Below are 27295 nucleotides of genomic sequence, written 5' to 3'. Positions count from 1 at the left end.
AATTAGTGCTGTGCCCATTTCCACACAGAGAGATTCTGCTGTCCAGTTCATCTGTTTTCTGTAGGTCATGAGCAAATATTAGAAAGGTTTCAGGTTGAAAGCTGCACTCCCCACTCTTCGCATTCTGGCTTTCCCCTTCCACTCTCTGGTACTGAAAGCTTCCCACACACATAGCTGTCATAATCTACAGCAAAATCCTTTGAAGTGGCCCACTGGGTTATATATTTGGCACATTTCCACTGGTTGGTGGAAGTTTGAAGAAGTCTAGTGTCTACAATGTAAATGCAACAAAAATGGGGGGATGATTGCGGGTTATTACTGGATTTATACACAGCCCTGATTCTCATGAGGATTTCAGTTTCACTGAAGTCTGTAACAGTAGGTGACTGTCCTGGTTTCAGCTGGGGGAGAGTTAATTTTCTTCCTAGTAGCTAGTGCAGTGCTGTGTGTTGGCTTCACTATGAGAAGAATGCTGATAACACAGTGATGTTTTAGCTCTTGCTCAACAGCCCTTACCCTGATCAAGGACTTTTCAGTCTCTCATGCTCTGCCAGTAAGGAGGGGCACAAGAAGCCAGTAGGAAGCAGAGACAGGACACCTGACCCAAACTAGCCAAAAGGGTATTCCATACCACAGCACGTCATGCACAGCATAGAAACTGGGGGGGGTGGCGAGGAGCCACTGATCACTACTTGTGTTGGGCTGGATATCAGTCAGCAGGTGGTGAGCAGTTACGTTGAGCATCACTTGGTTTTCTTGGGTATTATTCCTCTCTCTCTTTTTGTTATCTCCCTTACCATCATCATCATTATTATAATTTCTCTTTAATCTCAATTACTAAACTTTTCTTATTTTGACCCACGAGTCTTACCTCTTTCCAGTTCTCCTCCCCATCCCACAGGGGTAGTGGGGGACAGGGAGCAAGCAAGAGGTACTTAGTTGCCAGCTGGGGTTAAACCACAACAGATTGAAATACTTCAGAAGCTTATTCCCAAAGGAGAAAATGCATTGCACAATGTGTAACTTACCAAAAATAATGTAATTCTTCATTGTGGTTATAAATCACAACAGAACAATTTCCTCCCTGCTTTGGGTATGCCGTATTTCAAAAGTAAGTGTGACAGATGTGGTTTTTGGCATCAGATTAAGTTTACCTGATTACTGATTAAGGGAATTTTAAAAAATGCTGAATTCATCCCACTTTGGAGTATCTGTTCTTGTACTTCCCGCATACCATATAGAACAGCTGGTAAAGTTGAGGCAGTATCCTTTGCCGCTGAGGAGAAAACAGGTGTTTGAAGCCAGAAGTGCACACTGGGGCTTTGAGAAGTAGCAGTTTCCTCAATTTTTCCATTGATTACAGTCATTTTACTCCAACCTTCATTCCATTTCCAATTAGGCCTATGCAGTGGTGTGCTGTATGCGTGATTGTATCTATGACATAGAAAACATGCTGAGTTTTGAGATGTGCGAGGACATTGGTATGTACAGTTATTTTCACTAAGATAGCTGCATTATAAGGCATTGTATCTAGTAAGTCATCCAGTAAGCTATAGAGTGGATTGTTTTATGAAGCGCTAGACACAAGAGAGGAAATGAGCTTTTGTATTTCCCTCAGAGAATCAGTCACAATTGATAACATTGCCTCGCTGGCATTTTGTATGAGGTCCCTCTTCAATTGAGCTGAAGAAGTTAAGTTTAAACTTGCAATATAAGTGAATTAGCTAGGCAGGAAGAAGGGCAAAGTTCCTAGAAGAATCCTTTAACCCTCTGTTTTGATTGTAGCTAAAGCCTAGAGTATGTTCATGTACCTGAAGGTGCATGTGTCCACGTGGTGTGTAGGCTCTGTCTTTGCCTGCAGCTCCTTTCTGAGTTGCATGTGGGGTACACAGGGTTGTGTCTACTGAGTCAAGCCCAATCCTAGCATAGCAAAACATTCACGTTTCTCCTACAGGAGACTGCTTTGACAAGGGATAATAAATGACCTTGGTCCTTTTAATGGCTGAATAATAGCAAGGTGAAAGGGGAAGTTGCCTGTCTCATGTTAAGACAGCTACTAAGCCCAAGGTTGGCATTTATCCCTTTATACTGTTGTACATACATGTCCTGTAGCCTTTCATTTAAACTTAACTTTATCAAAGCTATATAAAGTTATCATTCCTAGTTTCAACATGATGCTGATAGGGCAGAAGATGCTGCATTTTATGAGAGCAGTAGGTCTAAATGCATGGAGGACAGGCACGTTTTGAGAGTGGGAAAGATCTGTTGGTCAAGCCATGCACTTGACACCACGTAGCAGTATCTTGGTGCGGGAACTCGTTAATACTTGAGGAGGTCACTCCCACCTGATGTGTGATGATTAATGCACCTTTGGTGAGCAGCATGTGGGCTACAAAATGGCTTGAGTTCGAAAGCAGGAGCAGGGATACTTCTTTTCATACTGGGGACAAGTATTTCTTAACAATAAGACACATCAGATCAATGGAAGTCTCTCTGTTTTCAGGTACGGTAAGATATTCACAGAAAATTAATTGCAGGTGAAGAAATTCCAGAAGGGACCTGAGGGTTTTTTCCAGAAACATGAAAAATTAATTAAAAGATGAAAATTTTCAGGCCATAGTTAGGGCAGACTACATAAAAGACAACCAAGTGTGGCAAGATGCTTTCTTCTCTTTGGATTTTATAGCCTGAACTCCAAGGCCTCAAGGAGAATGGCCTTTTAAGTGGAAAGCAGCTGGGCCTGGTGAAGAATAAATGAAATAAGTGGGGGTTTGAGAATGTGTTTAAAAGAAATGGGAAAATGGACACAAATGGGGAAAAATGGGAGGATAGGAAGGTGTCATAAAAAGAGAAATTCAAGCCTGAGAAAAACAAAGCAGTCAAACGTATATCATGGAGAGAATGCAGAAGAGTAGGGCACAGAAAGACCTGAGAATAAGGATGTATAGTAAGGAGGAACAGGATGAGGGGCTTGAACTTCCCAAAGACAAGAAAGGAAAGCAGTGAAGGGAGCTGGGGTTGTTGCAAGGGTTGTTATTGTTCCCAGGAGGACAGTAAAACTGGCAGTGATGAAGAGCAAAGGGGCAGGATGGTGTAAGGGTCAGGAAACTGGTGCAGAGATGTATCAATGTTCTTCCACCAGCATTAACAACAGTCAAGTTCAGAGTTTTGGTTTGAAACTGGTTTTGAGTTATCAGAGGCAAAGAATACTCATGAGTTTCATGCATAATAAATCAAGGCTTTTCATCTTGCCTAGTGCAGCCAGGCCTGGAAGACGTGTTTGACCTTAAAAGAGTTCATTTCTAGTCTCAGATGAGGTTCATGGCAGTGTCAGATTATGAAGAAAAGAAGCCTTTCTCAGGTGATCAGAAACTGAAAGTGGCAATATATTTAGGCATAGTCAGCTCATTTTTAACCTAATTTAGTGAGGCATATTAGACAGGGTACTATTAAGTATGCCATTAAGCCTGTGCTGTTTATAACCTACTTCTGTTTGTCCCAGTACCCCTCGTGTGAACTGGTAACATATACGCCTATCTTCGTTATAGAGTAATCTGTAGCCTGGTTTTAGGAGTAAAAAATCATTTATAATCCTAAGATTAGTAGTGGCATGCTGTAGTCACAATAGCTACTGAAAGGCCATGCCTACTTAATAAGCTGCTTAAGTAACTCAGCATTTTGGGCTACATTTAAAGAAAGAGGCTGTAGATGTAAAGTGTAGATATAATAATTAGGAAGAGCATAATTGTCTAAATAACCCAGCGGCTCTTTCAAGTCAGAAAGCTTGATGTGCTGCTTGTATCAGTGGAGACTGCAATTCACTGAACACTGGAAGGCAGGCTCGGAAATGTGTGCAGTTACAAATGGAAATGGCTGAGCCAAATATTTTGTAAAAACAAAGTAAGATTTGAAAAGAAAGACCCTGAATTAAATCAGGCAACCCATTATGTGCATGGCTGGAATCTATGGTGTAAGGAGGGAGCCAGACTCCTGCATTTATTTAAGTCTACTTACTATATAATTCAGGGTAGCGAGGTGAACTAAGGATGAAGCATTAGTTTCAGCATAGAATTTTTATTCCAATCACTGGAGCCTAAAGTTATTAAAAGAACAAACACAATTATGACATCCTAAGGGACTGGCACACATATAAATCTGGATATGCTGCCTGCTTCTCGCAAAGCATATGTATGGATCTGTGCAATGCCTGCTTTTTATTTTAACTAGGTTTGCTGCAGCTGTTGCTCTGAAAAGAACCGTTTAACAATCTGGGGAAAGAGAAGCTGCAGAAATCCTCAAATTAATATCTACTAAGAAAAATAAGTTTTAAATAAATTGCTTATTTGCGTGGTTAAAACTCTTGTCTCTTAAATAGGAACAAAGAACTGTCACTTTGCTAGTTCTAGACCTTTCCTAGCTCCCAGTTAATCAACTTACAGTACCATAAAAATTTAATAACAGCTTATTCTTCCTCTAGTCCTTCAAAATGATGAGATTCTATTTTCATGAAAGGTAAGGATGTGAATAACTCCTGAAGAACAAAAGCCCATAGTCTTTAAATTTAACCAGCATGTGTGATTTTCAGATTGGCTTTTATGAAAATATTTTGAGCATCAGGTATCTCATCATTACCTATTATCTGTGCACATGAATGCCATAACTCTCAATCTTTCAACTGCCTAATAACGATGCGTATATATTACATAAACTGTATTAGATTTCATCTGACAGCCTCAACTTCAGTGTTGTCAGTGCAGAGTACATTATGAAGCCTCGAGTTTTTAGAGGTGTCAGCAGAAAAAAAATAAAATAAAAATAAGGTTCTTCTGGGTCAAAAGGATGGACCATTAACCCTTGGAAGGCTCTCACAGTGTATTGCCAGCCTCCAAAACTGTCCTACCAGGAGTCTTTCTGGAACTGATGCCCTGTTCTTGCTTCAGGCACTGCCCATCCTCAGCTCTTCTGCCTGTAGACTGAGGTTTTCCCCTCTTTTCCCTCTTGTCCCTCTCTTGCTCCCCATTTTAGCCTACTGAGAACCCCATAGAGATGCTTCTTGGGTTCCCATTTCCCTCTCTCTTGTCTTCTAGTGGTACCACCATCCAAACAGCTGTCAGTCAGCTTCCAGGCTAACATATTTTTATATGTCACTACATCCCACCTCTGTGCCATTGCCAAGTCACTCCTGCTGTTCGTGCTACAGTTTCTTTGGTTTCTCTTCTATCCTCAGCTTCCTCCTCTTCTGCATAAGTGCACTGCCATATCTGTGAGTGAGAGGGAGTGACTTCCAGTAGTGCTTTAAGACACTGTCTGTACTACTCACAGAATATAGAAGGAAAAAAAGAAAAGGAATCCCCATGATCTGGGCAATCAGGGACTCACTTCAATAATTCACAAGGTTTTTGATTTTTTAAGGTATGGAGATTAAAAGTCTTGGAGGTATGATATAGAATAAAGCATAGATGTATTAAAGAAAGGTTGTGTCAGACTAATCTGTTAATCTCCTGAGATGACAGCAGGTTTCCCAGAGAAGGGAAATGCAGCAGATACTGTCTATCCTGACTTTTGTAAACGGCCACCAGGGAAAGTATACGTGAAGATTTGGATTAATAGAAGAATTGCAGAATTCATAGGAAACTGGCTAGAGAGGAAGCAGATTGTGTTGAAAGGGGCAATTCTGGGCCAGAGGGAATTTACACATTGATGATTTTTGGAGGATGCCAGAAAAACTGAGAGTGTGCCAGTGAAATTTGTCATTGACATTCTTACGGGGTTTTTTTTAGGGGTTTAAATATAATGGCTCTGTAATGACACAAGGTTGTAATTACAAATATTTCAGTCTCACTCAATAGCTCTTCTGTGACTTTGCTCTTTCAGTTGCTTGTTCTGACGCTGTGAGCAATCTGCCATCTTTTTCCAGCTTTGGGGAGGTCCTTGGCTAGGACTGCACCAGGAAAATGGGCCCACAGTGATTTTTAGTGAAGACAGCCCACAACTGGAGTACTTGTTTTTATAGTCCCGCTCCTGACCGGCTGCTTAAACAGAACTAATTTCAGGGGAGGTTTTACCCTGTGTTGGGGAATTAAGTGGAACACAATCATGAATCAAAAGGAAAAAATATGCTTCTGCATCATCTTAAACTACTACTGATTTTCCGATCTTCCCAGTACAGACTAACTCGCAGGACAGAGCATTTTAAATGAGTAATATAAGTAAAAAGCCGTTCAGTATGATGGCAGAGCTTCATCGTCCGTGCCCAACTGGATTCCTGTTTCCTTTTATAGTTTTGCGGGTTTGTCTCATTCTTGGCAAGTAACAAGCCAACTTTGGTTCATTTTTCTTCAGTGAAGCATTCTCATGAAGGGAAACAACAGACTAAAACCTGCGTTTGATGCTAAGAGTACTAGCAGAACGTAGGAGAATAAAATCACTTTTCAATGTAGAAGGAAATCAGAAGTTCTCCTTGCATCCAGATTAAGACCAAATCAGTCAGGGTGTTTTTTTTCCAGTGGATATTAATCTGCTTTCTTTCTGAAAGCTTTCCTTGCATAGAAATGCTTTGTGGTATGATCCGAAGCAAATGTGAAAGGTGCAGTGGCAGTCCTCATGTGGAAAATAACAGGTGAAACAGCAAAACCACCTTGTCTTGCTTTACATCTTCTAGACCTGGGGGTGAATAATGTCTCAACTTTGCAAGGCTAACCAAAGAAGTACCGGCAAGCAAAACATACACAGAGGGAAAGGCAAATAAAAAATGGATGGCAGAGATGAGGTCCCCTCTAAGAGGAAAGGTCACGGTTTCACGGGTAGGTGCATTTAGAGATAAATCACTGTAGGGCATAAGGGCTGTCAGAGTATCCAGAAGCATCAGAGGATATGTGATAAGGACTCAAGTGCAAAAGCTGGAAACAGTGTCTGTCTGCTCTTCTGCTTTAAGTATCTACTAGTTTTTAAATCCCTTGTCTCAGTCTTCTCTAGTGTGCACTTTATTTAAGAGTTTAATATTATAATATTCACACATTAATCCTGATTGTCCTTGTGTCCAATTCTGCCCATTCTTGGGGAAGTATAAAATCAATTTCTGTAGCACAGCTGAAAAGCAGAAATTGTTGGATTACCATACTGTTGTGTGCAATAAAAATACAGCATTGTCTAGGGAAGTCTGTAGTTGATTAAAGCATAAATATCAACCCCCCAGCTCATGCCTCTGAGTATTTGATTCCTGCATCTTACGGAAACAAGGATCTCTGCTGAACAACGCGACATTTCATTACTTCGGATTTGTTATGATGAATAATAATATTGTATGCTATTGGCCTAGAAGAAATATTACTATAGTAACTAGCTCATGATTCATTTTTTATGTGGTTTTTTTTTCTATATTTCCCAAGGGATGACTGTCTAGACTAAAAATATTTAAACTAACTCATGGTAATGAATTCTTTTTCAGAGTGCTAAAAATGTGGGACAGATAAACAACAATACTTAGATATGGCTTTTTAAAAACACAGCAGGCCCATAACATGCTTGAAATTATGGGAATATAGTTTTATTTTATTTGGCACTTTCTTATTAGTAGCTTTCCGTGTTGTTATTAATCCTGGTTAGTGACCTAAGGCTGGATTCCCACATCGACAATATTGCAACTCTAATGAAATCCTTAGACATATAATATGTAAAATGTTACATCTGAGGAGGAAAACGTAAGTGGGGTTGGTTGGTTTAAATCAAAGTAATGAGCTCACTTATTCATTTAAATCAGTAAAAAGGAAATCTTGGCATAAGTGATATATTAATATCTCATATTTTGGATTTGTACACATTTAATCCCTTATGATGGTTCTTATGGGCCACCAATCAACAAGCACATATTGGCAAGTATCACCTTCGTAATTCCCTCCCAGCACAAGGAATAAGAGGATGCGTTAGGCATGTGCCCATTTATTGAAGCATATATAGAGCTTAATGCGTATCTACTGCATTCTTGGTTTTATTATTGTAAAAGATGTCATTTGATTATTTTTTAATTAGATTGTTTCAAAAACTCATCATCTATTTCAAAGCATGTTTATCTATAATTAAAATTCATAGTTCAGATAAGAAGCAGGGAACCACCATTTTAAAGAACCATTTTAGAGCAGTTAAAATTACCGTAAGTATAATAAATATGCTTAAAGGTAAGCTTATTTAAGCACATTTTACATTTCAAGTTCACTTAGAAACGTGAAATATCATCTGTAACGGGAAATTGAAGAAGTCATTCATTCTCACCTGCTTCGTTTTCATTGATCAGAGAAGAAAACTTCATTTCATACTTTTTAAATTCCTGGTAGAGTTTGCAGCTTGAATAGAACCAGTCATTAAACCAAACTAGCTCAATAGATGGAAATGAAGCAAATATTCACCTTATATTTGCAGAAAGCTGAACAAACTCTCACATCAGGTTTTTAGTTATTTATTGAACTGGCCTCAGTCTAGGCCTCAGCATGCAGGTGTTATAATGTTCAATGGCTTTCTTAGAAAATGAAATACACAGCTTGCATGTTTAGAAACTGGGAGGAGGTTGTGGGATTTCTTGTGTGATGAATTGGCTTTTTTTCACCCTGAAGCCTAGCCCAGGATGCCCATGGTAAGTCTGTAATAAAAACAGAACAGAGCTCTGTCAGCAGAACCACCAGGTCTACTTTCTGCCTTTTGTTCTTCTATTGAAGTGATAGGAGGTTCAGAGGATCCCAGAGTAGCATATGACATTTCATAAGGGTTCATAAATTATGCAGTCAGACTTGTTGGATTACAAAAGGCTGGGAGCAACAAGTGCTTCTTGCATTATGAATGAAATGGCTTATTTACAGAGATGACATAGCTATATTAATTGCGAGACGTTATGATTACAGGAACAGGCCTGTGCTGTTTAAGATGTTAATTAGAAGAAACTCATTTTCGAGAAGAAGCGAATGCATGTTTTTAGTTAGCCGTGGGTTTACTGATGTGCTCTGCTGATTGTATTCTAAACCATCTTCCCTTTTCAGCAATGTGAAGTGGTTTTGCCTCATGCATTAGCCTAATATCAAGGCAATAAAAGACTCCTCTGTCAAGGTTCTCATTCAAAATTAAAAACGGTGATCACCTCCATGGGTAGAAAATCCAGCTTGTTCCCTGCTCTACAACACTGGTCAAGCACCAGCTGGAGTGTGCTATCATCCATGAGTGCTGAGCAGTAATTGGAGTAACAAATCAGAGGCATGACCCCTGAAGTAAAGATGCTGTTATTACATCTGCAATCATCTATGTAGGGCCCTTGTATCTGCCTTGCTGATATTGAGGCTTTTCCCCCTTCCTCCCTGGTAAGCTTCCCAGGCAGAAGCAGCTCCAGCATGGTTTCTGGAAGACCCCTTTTGCCCTCCATGAGTGCTTTTTCCTCCTTATGGATCCTCACATTCCCTCCCCTGTGCCCGCTCGGGAGGGAGCAGCAATCCTGAGGCTTTCCAGGGAGATGTCAGTTTGATTTAATACAGAAATGCCCAGGGACTTGTCATGCCTGAGCAGGGATTTTAAGGTTGAGCTCACCCTTGCTCTTAGGAGCATCTCTGAGTGACTGCTCCTTTCCAAGTGCGTGTTGAGGAGAGGAGAAAGAGAGGTGGTGAGTGTGGTGGTGGGCAAGACTTGGGAGCATGAAGGACTTAACAGGAGGGTGCAAGATGAGGCGGTGAGTTGGCTTGGCATAGGCTGAGGTGAAGGAGGATGGAGAACACAGATGGGAGGCCAGAGCTGGGGGAGAAGAGGGCATGAAATGGAAAGATAAGAAAAATGGGGCAACCTCTCAGCCTTTTGAATCATCAGTTGCCTCTCTTGGAGCCTGCTGCCCTTTGTGCAGGGCTTGCATGTGAATTTTTTGTTGCACATGGATTTTTTTGGTGCTTGTGAACTGCATTACACACCGATTTTCTTAGTTTTCAGCTATGACACTCTTGAGTGATAGGGAGGAAAATGAAGCTTAATGGGTGTTCTTGATTTTATAGATCACCTTGTGGCTTAAGCAGAGTATCCACACCCTGCAGGTCTTACTTGTTTTTCTGTTTCACCCACAAAGTAATTTGAACTTCTTCCTTTCTTCCAGTGTCTTGTTAGGCTGCCCTGGATAAAGCTCAACCAAGTGAGGAGTGATACCCAGCAGTGCTGGGAGCTGGGAGCATGTTCTGCAAGGATAGCAAGGGAGGTTGTGATTCACATCTTAAACAGGGCAGGGGTTTACAACGCTGCTGAAGTCTGAAGGAAGCTTAAGCATTAGTGACCCTTAAGGGATTAAAGAGAGTTTAAATTTTAGCAGGCATTTCACTAATGAAATCACAGGTTTATAATTTCATTTCACTTCCATGGCTAGATAGTAATCGAAGCACATCCTTCCTTTTCTTGTTACAGGGCTATGAGGATAGCTCAATTAACATCATCAACAGCAAGGAAGCATAAACAGCCAAAGGCACAAGATGCTGTGCCTGCATGGCTTTCACAGAAACAGGACAGAAACTCTTTAAGGGATGAAAATGACTTTTCCTTTATACAAGACAAGCAAGCCCCTCGGCATGTTTGCACTTGTGGTCCTTCTGCTTTAGTCCTAATACAGCTTTTTACTGAGAGCTGGCCTAAGATGACCTGCTCCTGCAGTGTTTACAGGCTCCTAAAATGTGTATGCAAGCAGTCTGGTCCTCCCACAGGCTGCAAAACCTCTGCCTTCCCTACCGCCGGCTGAGATAGAAAGGACTTGCTGATTTTATGAACCCAAAATGCAGGTGCTGCTGTACAGGAAGCTCATTCTCCATCCTACTGAAGACAAATACTGAAAATACTCTATATCCTTAATATTATTACACATTATGTGTCACTTTTCCTTCACTAGTGTGTATGTAACAAACTGTAATGAGAGTGATGTCTCTGTTCAAGAATGAATGCAGCCATTTCTGAGCTGACATGCTTCAGCAGTGTGTCAGTGAAATGCTATATAGCAGTTTTAGAGGCAAAGAAGTCCATCAAATCTAGATTAGAAATCACCTCACCAGCACCATGAATTTACAAGGAGCTGTAAGATATGGAGGTGAGAGAAGAAGGAAACAAGGAAAACAAGAGAGGAGACTGAGAAAAAGGTGAGGATAAATAGAGAATGACAGGAAGAGCTGAGGGGTTCTGCTTTTTTTCAGGCATGTCCAGAGTTCAGTTATGGCTATCATCATTTCTTATCATCACAAATATGTGATTTTCCCAAGGCTTCCAATATTTAAAGCTTTTCTTCAGGGATGAGTTGAATCATTATATGTTTGAGAACATAGAACGCAGAGTTATAGAAATACAGTCCATTGAAATGAATTGCAGTGGTTCATTTTACACCCCACAGAGGGCATTGCTTATTTTTCAGTCTTCTGATTAATTTGATATCATTTTTATCTGAATGACTATTCCAAGTAATGTAGGTAAAATAAGGACCCATATAATCAGCTTTGTTTTATCCAGATTAAGAGCATTGCTGTTTTCTGATGACCTCCTGTTGTTGCAACAGTAGAAATATGTAAATGCTGCAACCAAAATACCTTCTGTATCAACTGCACATGCTTTACTGGTCGTGATGACCTTATGTACTCATTAGCCTTATCAGAAGGTATTATTGTTCATTATATTTTTCACAACATCCCTTAAAGGTGCCATGATACGAAGTCTGCAATTTATACTAAATACTAAGCTATTTTGAAAACTGAAATTGTCAGCTCCAGCAGTGATTGTGCAGTCTTTAGGGATTTAAAGCCGTACAATAGCATCCCATAAAGTTGTTGCTAGTGATGCAGTGCTGGTTATGGTGATGGCTGCTGACCTCACAAAATTTTTACTGTATAGCTAACATGAAAATTCACTGCTTTATTTGACGCGTGTGCTGTACAGTTTTCACTAGCTGGTGCTCATGGTTCCCCCTTCTCTCTTTGTAACCATGAGAAGAACAGTCAAAGTAAAATTTCATTATTTCCCCCACAGACTCATTGAAGGGTTTATAAAGAAAAAGAACCCATTGCAGTTATCTTTTATCTTATTTGATAGACTCTTTCTGCAGGATAACACCTTTCTATTATAACCAGAAGATTGGCTTTCCCATTTATGTAAGTTTTATGATTCTTTCCAAAGACTTACCTTGTGGCTGTGTCTGAAAACTGTTTTGGCTGGTTTCAGCAGGTTCTGAAGGGAGCAAAGCTGTCCCGTCTGTAATGTGAAATTACTCCTGCTATTAGAGAAATAGTGCATCACAGCTTTGAGTAGCTGCTTTTGAATGCATAACTTTGAGAAAGGAAAGAAACTAAAGATCTTGTTTGGTGGATTTACCAAGGAATTTACCAAGCTGTATTTCACTGAAGACATGTATTTACTCATTTTTGATAAGGTGGATCTTGACATTATTATGTAAGGGCTCCAAGTCTGGTATCATTAGGCAGAAGTGGAAGACAGCAATTCTCAGGGATGTTTCAGCATTGTTGTTCTTCAATGTTGTATCAGGAATTTTATACTTAGATTAGAAAAGACCGATGGAATTCGTTCCCAGCTAAATAAGCTGTTGAAATACTCAGCACACCCCTTGTGCAAGAGAGGAGCAACCATGGTGAAAATCATCCCTGTGCATTGGGAGATCCTCAGCACAGCAGCCAGCCTCACTATACCTCCCTCACATGTGTCCTTGCCTCCTTAGCCAAAGCACAGGGAGAGGTGGCACAGCACTGGCGTCACTGCTTTGTGCCTGGATCATATATATCTTCAAAATAGAAGCTTGCCATACAAGTGACTTCCACTCATTTTAATAGGACTAAGATCTGGGCCTATTGTTGATATCTATGGAGGGAAGATGGGGTTGGGGTTTTGTTTTCTTTGCCTTTATGACCTTAACATGGAAAGTTATTGTATTACATGTGTAATCTGCCTAACTGGCCGTTCCCTGAGGCTTTTTCCTCCTTCCTTGCTTGAGGAGCAACCAATGGAAATGTTGCATGGAAGCAGTGATCCTGTGCTGATTCCCTGTGTCATCTCTTACTCAGTAGCTGAATAAGAGCTGGCTACTGGCTTTGTAGAAACTAGAGGGTACATCATTCAATTTTTCCATTTGTGTTCCAGTTCCTTCTTGGAAATTCCCCTTGGAGATAGATTTGTGTGCTCAGGAACTGCACTAGAGAAAAAGAACCTAAGAGACCAACTTACTGCAAAATGATCCCTAGTAGGAAAGGAAATGTTTGCTTGTGAAAGGTCACCAGAAGAGTGGCAGTAAGGTCACAAAATTGGGCTGCACCAGGGGGAAAAAACATCCTTGCCTTCTATGCTGGGTCCCGAAATCAGTAACTTTGCACGTCTGACTTAGTGAAAACTGAGAAATGAGCTTGGCTTATTGTTTTACCAAGCAAATTGTGTGCAACCTCAGCAGCTTTCTTCTTTCTGTTTTTCCAAAGGCATAGTAGTAGGCAGTTGCATATTTTTCCCTGATGCAGCTAGTAAGAAAGGACACTGATTTCAAGGTGGGTTGTTATAGTCCTTGCCTGACTGCAAATTCTGAGATTACCGAAGTAACAAAATTGAGCTAAATGTCATGTTATCCCTTGTTTAATGAAAAGCAATTAAGATCATCACTGACTGTACCGAAGGATGTGGGTTTGCTGCCTGAAGCACAGGGAACTTCTTTTTAATCCCCAGTAAAAATGGACAGCCATTCTCTGTTATTATTTCCTACAGTGTGTAATCCCATGAACATAATGACTGTATTTCTCCTTGTTCGTGTGTCATGTGAGTAAACGATAGAGAGTCTTTGGCAGTTTGCACTGAAAGTCTTGAGCCATGCAGCAGATGCTCAGGCATCTGAGAAGCGGAGAGATTTGTTTGACTTGGTACTGCACTGACAGTAGCCAAGTCTTGTGATAAACTTTAGTTCTCGTGATAAACTTCACTGGATGGAGGAGTAAAACTGCGTAAGAGCAGATTCTCTGCTGTTTCAGCAAAGAGAAGGGACACAAGTGAAACCTCTTCCAGTGAATAACCCTGGTTATCGCAGCGCTGCAGAGGGTCAGAGGCTGGGTGTAGGTGATGGTTGTCTCCAGCCCACATGGCACATAGGTATTTAGGCTTGGTTCTGGCCATCAGGTCACCATTGGGCTCTCTGGCTACAGCATCACACTGAGCCCTTCAGCGGAGGGAATGATTTACCCTCAGGAAACAGATTCGTATTGAAAAGTCTTCTACTGTAATAATGTCCTTCTCTCTCTACCATGGAAGCATTTCATCCCTATCATGCAGTAAGTAAGTAGCTGAGGCTCTCTGATGCTACTCTTAGGCTACAGTGTGATGATTTTCAAATCTTCCAGGCATCCCTCCCACTGTCATTAATTGCCCCCCTGCTGCTGCTGTTGCAAAGCTATTTGCTCTTTCAGCATGCAGTACTTATTCAGTGCTGCACTAAACCCTTGTTGCTTTGCAGTAAAAAAGAAAGCTTCAGTTTATGCAAATGACATTGAAATGAGTTTGATAAAGTGATAAACAATCACGTTTTATGATTGCAACCGTTGGGGTTTTGTTTGTTATTTTACAGTTAATTTTGTGGAAGTGAAGGTCTTTACAAACTCCCTTCTGGCATCAATGCAGTAATACAGCGCTCCCATACCAATGTTTGAAGATTTGGTAGGGCCACCAAACCAACGTGATAGGGGGATCACATACATCCGACATCAGTGTCCCTTTTCCCTATGGTTGAGCTCCTTCCCAGCTCAAAATCTCCCTGTACCTAGCAGCTCTGTTTTAGTTACTATGTCTTTGGGTGCCAGTTAGGTTTCATGCCCTTTCCTTTATTTCCTCTTCCTCTCTGTTCCTGACACATTATTATTCTTTCCAGTGACTGACCACTGCTCCAAAATCCCATAGTCCCCAGGAGTAATTACAGATACATTTCTATGCCATCCCCACTGGTAGCTTGGGTCAAGTGCTTTATTTTTATCCAGGTCAGCTACAGAGAAGTCTGGTTGACTTTGCTTTGTCAGTAGCTGCACGGCAAGACAGGATTATTTCTGTTACCTGAGTGTTTCTGCTGTACAGGTTGGTACTCTGCAGAGTCTGGAGTACTCAGTACCACAGTAGTGTTGGTAGTGGCCATTAATGGAAGATATGAGGCCCCTACAAAGATTAAATGTCAGAGGGAAACAGCTAGAAAGAGCGTGAACACGGCTACATGAGGAGTAAATGAACACAGTTTGATTGTGTCTTTTTCTGCATAGGGTTTGATGACCTGCATGCTTGTGCTGACCCTGGAGCTCCTGAACATGGATACAAGACACCCAGTGCAGGTGTATTCTTTGAAAGCGTGGTAGTCCGGTTTCATTGCCAAGAAGGATACAGGCTTAATGGTACTTCAAAAAAACTTTGTGTGAGACACTTTAATGGCTCCCTGAGCTGGAAACCAAGTGATAAACCTGTGTGCCTACAAGAAGGTAAGTCAGTTTCCTAAAGCACTTCATCAGCGTCAGCTCTCACTTGTCCATGTACAATGTCTGTGTGCCTCAGCGCAAAACACAAAAGGCTGAAGTCCATCTCACTGTGTCTTAGTTGATGTATACTTCAGTTTCCCATCCATCCTATCCATAATCCCCATCTGTCAGTTAAATATTTACTGTGAAAGGTTGTGTATGTGTATGCATGTGTGTCTTTAAAGAGATATAAAGAAATGTGAAGAAAAAACCATAATATATATCTCCCCTTAAGTAGTTACAAATTGATGCACAGAGAAGATACAACCTCCAGTATAAGTAAACCATTTCTAACTATTTATTAAAGTTGCACACTTAATACTCCTTTCTGCAATATTTTACTAGGAAAATATGGTAGATTTCCAATGCTGCTGTTCCTGCTGATCAGGAGGTTTCAACAATTATATTTTATGATGTGTGTATGATACAAGTAGGAAAATCAATACCCATGGACAGTACAAGTTTACTTTGAGATAATTCAGATGATTATGGCATAAGCCATTTTATTTTTATTGTATTGCGGTGTTGTAACTGTGTATGGTTTTAAATAATTAGGATGTTAAATTACTTCCTGCTTCTGGGAGTTATAGAATAGAATCATAGAATCACAGAATAGTTGGGGTTGGAAAGGATCTTAAGATCACCCAGTTCCAACCCCCTGCCATGGGCAGGGACCCCTCCCACTAAGCCATGTCACCCAAGGCTCTGTCCAGCCTGGTCTTGAGATACAGATGCAGGATTAATTTGAATATCATAAGTATAAATTTTGGCCAAAATACATCCAAGCAGCACAAATGATTTATATTACTAAGCATATTAAAGATATAAATTGTTCTTTCTGTTGATCAACTTCAGTCAACAGAGCAGTCAAATCAACGGGCATGAAAAGTGCTAGTTAAATCAAGTGTGTATGTTTTAGTGTTATGACTTCTCCACTGAAGTCATTAGCCATTGCCTCCTTGGCTTCAAGGTGGAGCAAGATGAATTCTATTTCAGGGTGCTTTCCATCATTTAGAATCAGATATAATGTAAGGATAAATATAAGGAGTTCATTCAAAAGTAGTCAAAGACTTATGAGGCTCATAAGCACACTTACTGCCTAGGATCATGCATCACTCAGTGGGTACCAACACTGCAGGTACTTGTTTATGCTGAGCAGGGGGTGGGTGTGAGACTCCTGTGCCAGGGCAGGGGTGCATGAAGGGCCGTGCCACAATGAGAGATGAACCACGCTCCGGAGATGCTCATGAAGGGAAGAACCCCAAACAGTGATCTGTGTGAAAGTGGTGCGTATTGGAGAGAGCAGCCAGAGGCAGCTGGAAAGTAGCCCATGGTCCTTCAGGTCGCTGCCCTGTTGGCTTTTCAAGTCTCGGTAAAATGTGGACTCCTGGACACGTGTGAGGCCACAGGCTACAGAGTTGTGAGGGGCATAGTCATGAGCTGTCTCGTGGTACACATCGAAACGACAGCTGATGTGTAGAACATAAAGGCAATGCTGCCAGTAACGCCTGGTCACGATGGTGGCATAGGTCAGCTTCACAGAAATAACCTGATGCCTTTCAAAGTAATGTATGTCTGAAAATCACACCCTCTCCTGTTACAGCACCTTTCGTAATGCCCTTGTCTCTCATCCCATGGTGATTTAAGAAAAAATGCAGCAGCATATGTCTAAACTGGGCATCTGAACTACCAAAAAAAAAAAGCTATAATGCTTGGAATATTTGTTTTCTTAACCACTACAAGTTGCTTCTAGGAATTTTGATGTGCAGCTTGGAAATAGTACCTGTATCATCCACTGCGGGTGTTAAAATAAGCATTAACATGTTTGATTGAGTATTCATACGTCTTCAAAGTGCCCCCCGATCCCCCCATCCAGTGGACATCTGTGGACGAAGTTTCTGATCACAATGCCACTGATGTCAATGTGATCAACACCAAATCCAGGTGGTCTCAAGGCAGAAAGAAATTGGAAGATGAGAATGTGATGGATGATGTGGCAACAGTTGCTTAAGAGATACCCATTACTTTAGAGCACAGAACACTTAAAAAGGATTGGTAGCCAATGCTCTGATCAAGCAAAGCACTTAAGCTTGAGCATAACAGTAATTATGTGATTAGTCTTGTTAAAGTTCTGGGCTCAGAAGATGATTTTCATTATACAGGCTGAAAAGTAGGATCCTGATTTGGGATTTAGTGAAGCAAGTGTTTAAGCACTTTCCTGATTAACGGTATAATAGTGCCTCAGGTAATACTAAAACAATGCTAGGGTTTAGTAATAGATGACAGAATTTATTCTTCTTTCCAATGCACAATACAGCCACTGATTCAGAAGAAATATTAAGCAGAGGAGCAGTAGCAACCCATGAGACCTAAGCGTTTGCTTAAGTGCTTTTTAGAGTGATCCTTTTATATACTGGAGCAGAATCAAGCATGACAGGGAGGGGGAAAGTGTAGGAACACGGTACATCTGGAGAACTGTTAAGGAAGAATTATAAAAGGGTTTATAATTCTCAGCTGATAATGCAATACATTAAAGTCCTCATTGCAGAAATTCTGTGATGATGTATAAAAAGAAAGTTGAAATCTGGAGCAAATCCTGGAGAAGAAGTTAATGTTTCACCATCCATCATTAGCTATCACACGGCAACATAAACTTTAAATTGCATTTACCCATTTAAGGCAGGGGCTGACTGCCATATGTGCCGTGGTATGCTCTACACGCCTCTCATCCCAGTATATGTGAATGTCAGATATTGCCAGCTGAGCTTGAACACTAAAAATACTTAACACTTTGGAGGTGATTATAAGTTCATCTCAGGAATTTGGATCCAACTAAGTATGGTTACATATAGTTTTATGTCTCTATGTTCTGTACATTTAATTGCTGTTATGCGTTTACTAGAACAATCTCTAATCACAAATGAATGCTATTTACCAAAGCAACCTGTTTCAGAATGTAATTGATTTTAAAACTAATACATTTGCCTGGAGCTCTCCATCCAATCAATTTGATTTTATAAGTCCGTCATTTCTTGTTAAGAGACAGGAGATTTTAAGTGTCAGTACGAGAATGAAGTTGCATGAGCAGGTGCCCAATAAGTGTCCTGTCAAAAACTGGTGTGCTTAGAGTTATGTTCTCATGTTGATCTACAGCATGTTGTGACAGTACCTTCCATCAATTCTAATACAGTTATACACATAAACACCGAAGCTCTGAGGTAGGAATTTTGTGTTTACTGTTTAAGAGCAATATGTCATGTTGTTCACACTTTAATCTAATCTTCTCCCACTGTGATAATGTGGCTGCTGAGGCTGTTGCCCTACTTGGAACAAATGCTACCTCTTTCCTATGAGATTGAATCTAAATTTACAGTCTACAGAGAGATGGCAACCAAGCGAAGAGCCCTTCTCTCCCAGTGCTTCTGCATGCAGACACCTTCAAGATGTCCTTAGTGCCTCATTCTCCCACTGACATGGATGATAAACCTGCAGTGAGAGTAGTGGAGTAGTGGCTACAGCTTTCCTGTATGACATTTAGCACTCATTTCTCTTTGCCTTTATCCCTGGATCCGTGAGGTGATTGAAATACCTTTATTTCTCCATCTCTTATCTGTCTTGCTCAGTGTTTGCTGCTTCTTAAACCTGGTTACAAGCACTACATAATGTTTCTAGCCTGTGCTTGGCACAATGGCCATAGATCTCTGTGCATTCTTGTAATACAAGCAAAGACAATAAAGAGGAAGTGTCATTCAATATGCACTGAAGTACTGTTTGCCATCCATGGAAATACCCTGCTAACACAGTACTATGGCTTTAACACTTGTGAAAAAAAAGACACAAGAACAATCCTTTGTACTTTTAAGAGCACAGGGTCCTGGTGAGCTGTCCCTGTATTCGACCCATTCTTCCTGCTGTTCTCTCATCCTCTCCTCTCCATTCCAGCCTGTCAGTGCTGTGGTTAGGTGTAGTCAAGGCTAATTCAGAGACCACTCTGCAGTGAGACACACAAGAACACTGCACCTCTGCATTTGAGTTTGTAAGCAGACTAGTAAGCAAAACAGTGCAGAGCAGGGGCCAGGACATTGTTCTTCAATTGTACACTCTGCTACAGTGTTAGAAAGGTCCTGATATGGTTTTGGCCAACATCAAGTAGTACTCCTGAAGCAATTCCTGCAGGGAACTTCTGGATTAACTTGGACCAGGGACAATTTTTGGAGGAGTTCACCTGCAATAGACACAAGCCATGTCAAGCCAGCTGCACCCATGAGGATAGTGTAGCTATCTTCATAGTATCCACGTCATGCCTTCCTTGTGAGCTACCTTGATGGGCAAGGTGCTCTTGGGAGGAGGGAAGGTGGTTCTCCTTCTCCATGAGCTGGAAGAAACAGTTCTGAGAGATGATGTGCACATAAACCAAAGCACTATAACTATAGTGTTTAACCAGTTTTACACTTTGGACCAATATTCTTATGATGGGGGACACACTTGGTTTGCTAAAGCCAAGAACTAATGTACAAAGCTGCATCTTCATAAAAAGGACATGGAGCTGTTGGAGCAAGTAGAGAAGAGGGCTACAAGGATGATAAGAGATCTGGAGCACCTCCCATATGAAGACAGGCTGAGAAAGTTCAGCCTGGAGAAAAGGCTGCATGGAGACCTCAGAGCAGCCATCCAGTATCTGAAGGAAGCCTACAAGGATGCTGGAGAGGGACTCTTCATTAGGGACTGCAGTGACAGGACAAGGGGAGATGGGTTAAAACTTAAACAGGGGAAGTTCAGATTAGATATAAGGAAGAAATTCTTCCCTGTGAAGGTGGTGAAGCACTGGCACAGGCTGACCAAAGAAGTTGTGAATGCTCCATCCCTGGCAGTGTTCAAGGTCAGGTTGGAGAGAGCCTTGGGTGACATGGTCTAGTGTGAGGTGTCCCTGCTCATGGCAGAGGGTTGGAGCTAGATGAGCTTAAAGTCCTTTCCAACTCAAACCACTCTATGAATCTATGATTCATGAAAGTTAGATCAGGGTGATGAGCCCTTGCACCTGGCAGACTGTTTGGCCTACACCCCACCTCGTTGTGCCTCTTCAAGATCAGGCATGTGTTCCTAACTGTGGCACTCTTTTGGCTGAACTGTTCTAATATTCATAGAGTGGATATAACACAGGTCATATAAAACTGCCGGAAAGCAGTGTAAGTCATAGCTGTTGCTGTTCATTGCTGTTGAAGACCTTGTATTCCCTTAAATGGTTTATCAGCTTCCATGGATTTGCTGAGAAGTACTTAGAATAAAACAGTTTCTTTTCTAGGACAGGACATTTTGAAATTCAATCACTTAGTCTCAGCTTTTCCAAGCAGAATTTGTGCCAGTTAATCCAGCTGTTTGTGGAGAGGTGGCTACTCCAGTTTATCCCTGACAAGTGCTAAACAATACAGATTCAGCTAGTGAGAAGGCATTTGCTCTCAAGGTGTCAGGAAAAAGAGCTGTAATACTGTGGTCCATTGTTCTCATGTTTAGCGATGGCTTGTAATAGGCCTGTTATCAAAGACAGCCAGGATGTTACAGGCAAAGAATGGTACGGTGAGAAACTTACCACTGCTCTCTGCCAGCATCTGGCTGATTAAAATGATTTGATCTGCAGCTGTTACTTGGAATAATGGGGATGAAGTCGCTGTAATAGATCATTGTTATAGAATCAATTTCCCCCACTTTGAAAATGAAATCTCGTGTTTTACTGCACTGTATATATATATATATATATATATATATATACACCTCTTTTATTTGCATTCATACATTAGTTCTCTGATCTCATCCTGTGTGGCCGCAGAGCAGGATCCCTGTCTATCTCATCCCACCTTTGGGAGTGCCCAGGGCAGTCTCTTTGTGACACCATTCATAAGTTTGCTCCAGGCATTTCGTATGGGGCATCCTCTGCTGTCTCCACTGATTAACTTGCCACAGAAAGAGAGAAAGCTATTCAGTCATTGAAGGTGGTGTCTGCATCCTCATCACAGTGCATTTTATAACCTCTCAGGCTTGGGTATTTATAAATGAATAAATCCTAATCAAACATCTTGCTGCAGTTTCTCAGATAGTCTGAAAGACTGACAGCCTTTCCTGTTCGAGGCAGCAGGAGGTACCTGCAACAGCAGCCAAGAAACAAGAGAAATGGGAGAATTTTGAAGTAATAATATGTCCAGGCCACATGCTACGAGTTAGCTAAGTGCAATACATTATAGAAAACAGCCCTGTAATGGGAAGATACAAAGGAAAATATGCTTACCTGGGGAAGCAGCACTCTTCCACTTCATACTAGTAAAATCTAGTGACGGAGTCTCAGAATAATAGATCCCCTAGTTTGCCTAAATACATAAATACATGCATCAGGAAATGCATTTGCTGTTTTGTGTGTGCTGTGCTAAATGACAGTTTATCTTGCTTCTAGTTGTGATTCTAAGCAAACAAGTAAGCTCTTGCTATTGCTTTACTTTTGCTTGTTCGTAATTAAGTGCTAAATACAAATTTAGAGTTGCCTTTTCCTATTCAGTGACAGCTATCCATGAAAATGGCAGAAACTTTCTCTTTAATGCAAATCTCAAGGGACTTCTGAAACTTATTCTTTTTAAATAAGTACTCAAGGTAATTGTATCTTGTGGTAAAAGTGTTGGGAAAAAACCCAGCATAAAACAGGCTTAAAATATTTCTACTGTCTTGCTTTTGTTTGAAATACTTGATAGGTTTTGATGCCTGGAAACTTTTATCACCACCTCTGTCATGGATTGGCTGCTGGCAGACAGATGATTTTGATTATATTTTCCCAATATTTAATCTTTTCCTCTGTTCTGTTTAATCTCACTTTGCATTTACGAGGAGGGTGAACTTTGAGTCACCTGAGCTATTCCTTCACATCCTCTTGGCTTCTCTCTTAATTATTCAGTATTAGCAGAGGAATTTTTACCCTGCCTCACCCTTTCCTTCCACTTTCCAGAACATCTTTCAATTTTCAGTCTTCTGGGTTTTATATTTTAGCGTCTTTGGCACTGGTATATGAATTGAGGTATGAGACTTTCTGATACATAGATCACAGAGAGGTAATTGAGCCATGCCTGTATATCACTAGAGGTTTGCAGTCATTTTCCTTGCTGAGAGTCTTCTACAAGCACTTGAGATGCTGCTCAGGGCCTTAAAACCCACTCTTATAAGCACATGAATTCAGGAACATAAAATGATCTGATTTAAAGCAGAATCAATGAGATTAAAGTGAAGGCATTCCCATAATGAACTCTGAGGAACGGAGCTGGATAAACCCTTGCAAATGTACCTAATTTTCACCTGTCTCTCTGCTGCAGCTGCAGTTTTTCTGTGTCTCTCATGCCGTATCTGTATTCTATCTTTTCTTGCGTCCTGTCCTCAGTGCTGTCAAGGAGTCTGCTTTCTCGTGGGTCTTTGGGATAGTCAGAGTATGCACTGTAATGGTGACTATGGCTTCTGTGCAGAATGGAAGGACTAAGTTAAAAACAGTCCTCCTAAACGCTTTTAATGTTTGTTTAAAAAAAGCCTGGGGCAATGAGCTATTATCCTAGCGCATCATCTTCTACAGTGCTATAGACTTTGTAACTGATGCTTAATGAAGGAAAGGACATCATTACTGAAATGGGTGTGTTTTTCGAACAGTTTAAGCAGAGCACTTACATGATCTGATAACTTTTGCTTAAGAGCTTGATTATTGAATAGCTACCCATGTTTTTTTTTTAATGAAGTTACTATTTTTGTTTCTTTCATGAAGTCACAGATTGCCTTGTTCCACACGTTGAAGATGCAGAGGTTCATAACAAGACATACAGGACTGGCGATAAATTAATAATCAGCTGTCATGAAGGATTCCAGATCCGTTACCCTGACTTAGACAACATGGTTTCAATATGTCAAGACGATGGAACATGGGATAATCTGCCCATTTGTCAAGGTTTAGTACACCAGCACATCCTCTTTTATAGCTCGTGATAGTTTGCCGCTGTTATTTCCTATAGTTGTAAGGATGTCAGTGATCTGATACAGTATTTGAATAGTGCTGCTGCTATGTACTTCCCCACTGCTCACTGCAGGAAAGAAGATGTCACTTTCTGAACACACCCATACTTAAAATGCTACTTTAAATACTGCTTTTTGTTTGCTAGTCTAATATCAGATACTTTGCAATCTAAAGAAAAATCAGAGCCAAATCAGTCAGAAATGATCTGATGGGCAATTGACATTTTAGCCCCATTTCTGAGAAGAGTTAAGCTTCTAACTGCATTTTACCTTTCTTCACCTTGTGCAGCAGGCGGGGGAGAGGGGAAAAGCTGGAACCTGTTCTTCTATCACTTTTCAGCAGAGTTGATGATGAGGTTCACAGTCCATTAAACCCGTAGGTATTGACTGAAAATTCAGGATGTGCATAAGAATGATTTTGGCCAGAAAAGCCATTAGCCGTGGAACTAGCAGTAGCTTGGATCACGGCTTCACTTAGACTGTGAGAAATGGATGGGGGTAAGCCAGCTTTAGTGATTGGAAATTCAGTACCTTTGGGCTGCCACTACCTCTACATTTCTAATACGCATGCCTTAGTACCGTTGACTCAGGTTTAACAGCATTGAGAGATTTTGTCTGTGCTAAGGAGAATACTGGGTTAGTATTAACTGTCCTCAAACCCATCCATCGTCTCCTAAAGGTGACAGTTTCTGTAGGCACTTAATAACACTGTCCCATTAATTTGCAGAGTCAGGGCAGGCAGGCAAGGAGAGCTGGGACACCTCTCAGGAGTGACGGTGGCACGGTGAGAGGTGAAAGTCAGAGCTTGGCATTTCAGCTGTAAAGTTATGAGACTGATGGACACCAGAGTCAGAAGTTACAGGAGATTAGATTGTATGGGTCTCCACAGTTAGGAGCCTCAGTCTGGGGCACATCAAACTGTCCCCCAAGGTCTTGTCTGAGACCACAGTGCACAGACAAGTAGAAATTTATGTACATTACAGGGCTAGCTCAGTGCTTTAGATGCACATGTAATTGAATAGGTCTGACAAGAAAAGGGAAGTTTTCACAAACCTGTAATAAAATGGACGCACGTTTTGGGGTATCTTATTAGCAGTATAAAATATACAGCCCATTTTTGAAAGTAGGTGCGCCTCACACTGAATTAAGATATATTAAGACGCTTGCAGTTGGGTGAGACGAATACTCCAAGGATTAATATGCAGAGATCCAGGTGGAAATTTTGTGTCAGCCAGTATTGACTGGGTAAGCAAAAGAGCCTGAAGTACCCCTTTGGCTTATTGCTTTCTTCTGTTGCTGTATTTATTCTATGCAACACAATCAATTGCTGCTGCTCAATATTTGATATTAACTGATTTCAAAATAAGGCAGCTCTAATAAAAGTTAAGAAATCAATTGCACAAAACCAAAGTGCTGTAACTACCAGACAGGTAGAGAATAGGCATTTCAGATTAAAGCACCTGCCATATTTTGCTGAATTCTACAAACCTGTTCCAAAATTGCCTCCAGAATTTTCCTTTTGCTATGTCAAGCACTAATAATATCAAAGCCACTTGTCTACATGCACTAGGTAAGCTGTCAATTCCATTTCCATGGCCCTTTGATTACAGCAGGCAGGGGAGTCTCATGACACTCAGATACCTTTTTTTCCTGCCGGAGCAGTGGGAAAGGATTGTGGAATGTATAAGAATCCAACCTTAAACTATTTTTGCCACAAGATAATAATGATAATTACTGATCTGAAATGATGAGGATTACTTAGCAATAAAAAAAAAAAAGTCAAAATGAAGTTTTCAAGCAGCTTGAGATGTTTGGAGACGCAGGGGTTTTCACAAACACTCGGCTCTCACACAAATTCAAGTACAAGGAGCCCAACAAGCATTAAAATTCTGAGCCAGCAGGACAAAATTTCCCCTCATACAGTTCAGAGAAGAGTGAGCTTGGTCCTGCTCAGGCAGTCTGTGCTCTTTCTGTCCCACTGGAGGCTGCTTATATCGCCCTGCTCAGTGGGCTGCTCAGTTTGCAGGAGCCGGTGTGTTACGTGTGGGGCATCCTTGATCAGGGGTACCAGCAGTAGGTAGCATATAGGATGCTTGAAGTTTTATTTGAGCAGAAAGATAACCAGCTAGTAAAAGCAGCTCTCAAACCATTGCTCTGGTAGCCCAGTGTGCTGTAAAAATGCTTTCAAGCTCTTTTTGTTGTTTTCTTTTGCTTTTGTCCCTCTCTCAAAAGACCATTGCAACAAATAACCACTTGAAGTGGTGTCAAGACTTTTTCTTTTAGATGCCAGTATCTGACAAGAAGTTCTGAGGCTGATTTTAGTTTCCCCTTCAGGCTTAAAATTATAAGCATCCTATGGACATCCTTCACAAATTGCTAGCAGCAGCAAGAGACCCACTGATGCATTGCCATAATGCACCTCCTATTATTCTCATAACTTTATCATATTATTTTTTATTTCCTGATTTCTAATCATTTTTCCTCCACATTATTGCAACTTAAAAAATCAACAATATTAAGCATTACCAAGAGGGTCATTTCTAAGGCCATGAGGAATTGTTCTTTTCTCTAGTACAAGCTCTTATCTAAATACCAGCTCAAACCAGACTCTGAATGTGAATGACATGTTATAAAGCCATGTCGTCTATTAAATTCACTGCTTTTTCTTGCACCACATATGGTTGATGGCCATTTAATTGTTACTGCTCAGTGCCATCCATGGTACAAATCCCTCAGTAGTAAATCCAGAAGCAAAACGTAACCTCTGACTACATTTCCAGTTTCTGATGATAACAGGTACCTTAACTTTTTGATAACCTAATCCGAGACCTCCTTCAGTGTTTATCATGGGACTGCTCAGAGGAAGTCATGTCCCTTTAGAACTTCTCAAACTGGAATTTCAAAGTCATTAATTCTGTCTGCGAATCTCCTACAGTTGTGTGCACTTTGTGACAGAAGCAGTCTTAATATTAAAGATGGTTTATATGCCTGTCAGTTTTAAGAGGAGGAATAAAACTCATGGTTTATATAAATGACAATCTATATTTACTAAAGATTCTACCTCCAAAAGCAATTGCCATCTGCTAAACCAGTGAATGTTTGTGAAACAAAATACTGTTATTTTCAGTAAACCTTTTCTGGATTTGCTGAGAGTGAATCCCACACTAGCAAAGTGTGTGGGCTGAACAACAAAAAGGGCTTGAATCAGGATAAGGAGGTATATGCATTTGAGGGAGCTCATGCAGGCATGCCATTCATAGTAGAGAAAATGATAAATAAATACTGCACTCCTTAATTTAGGAATTAGAACCAAGATGTGTGAAGATGACTGAGATAAGCACCTTATAATAAAGGATACCTCCCTCTTCTTTGCAGGTTGCCTGAGGCCATTGGTTCTTCCTCATAGTTACATTAACATATCTGAGTTCGAGGCCTCCTTCCCCGTAGGAACAGTGGTGTATTATCAATGCTTTCCTGGATATAAACTAGAAGGGGCAGAGCTCCTTGAGTGCATGTATAACCTTATCTGGTCAGATAGCCCACCTAGGTGCCTTGATGTGGAAGGTAAATGTCTTATTGTTTGTTTATCTTTCAGTTTTGCAAAATCAGCATGCTCTGTATGATTTTAACTCAAGGCTATAACCATGGTTGCACTATATGTAATGCCTACGCTGGCCATGCAGAGCCTATCTATCTGGTTTTTGCTGCGTAGCTCACTGCACCATTAGCTCTTGGTGTTACTTAAC

At 40.8% G+C, this 27295-nt stretch overlaps 1 protein-coding gene across 3 annotated transcripts in view; it reads left to right on the top strand.

The window, feature by feature from the left end:
- SUSD4 (sushi domain containing 4) overlaps positions 1-27295 on the top strand; it is a 71438-nt gene that overhangs the window by 26383 nt on the left and 17760 nt on the right. For 2 of the 3 annotated variants that reach the window (XM_062605973.1, XM_062605972.1), the window contains exons 3-5: positions 15273-15485; positions 23305-23484; positions 26925-27113. In XM_062605973.1, the coding sequence (XP_062461957.1) occupies positions 15273-15485; positions 23305-23484; positions 26925-27113 (582 nt within the window). The remainder of the gene's footprint in view (positions 1-15272; positions 15486-23304; positions 23485-26924; positions 27114-27295) is intronic. The other variant, XM_062605974.1, reaches the window with a different exon arrangement.

The sequence above is a fragment of the Pezoporus occidentalis genome, unplaced genomic scaffold (assembly GCF_034315485.1).
Source record: "Pezoporus occidentalis ecotype Australia unplaced genomic scaffold, CSIRO_AGI_Poc_V1 ctg93, whole genome shotgun sequence".
Classification (NCBI taxonomy): Eukaryota; Metazoa; Chordata; class Aves; order Psittaciformes; family Psittacidae; genus Pezoporus; species Pezoporus occidentalis.
The sequence above is the reverse complement of the archived record's forward strand: the minus strand, read 5'-3'. Positions and strand labels throughout refer to the sequence as shown.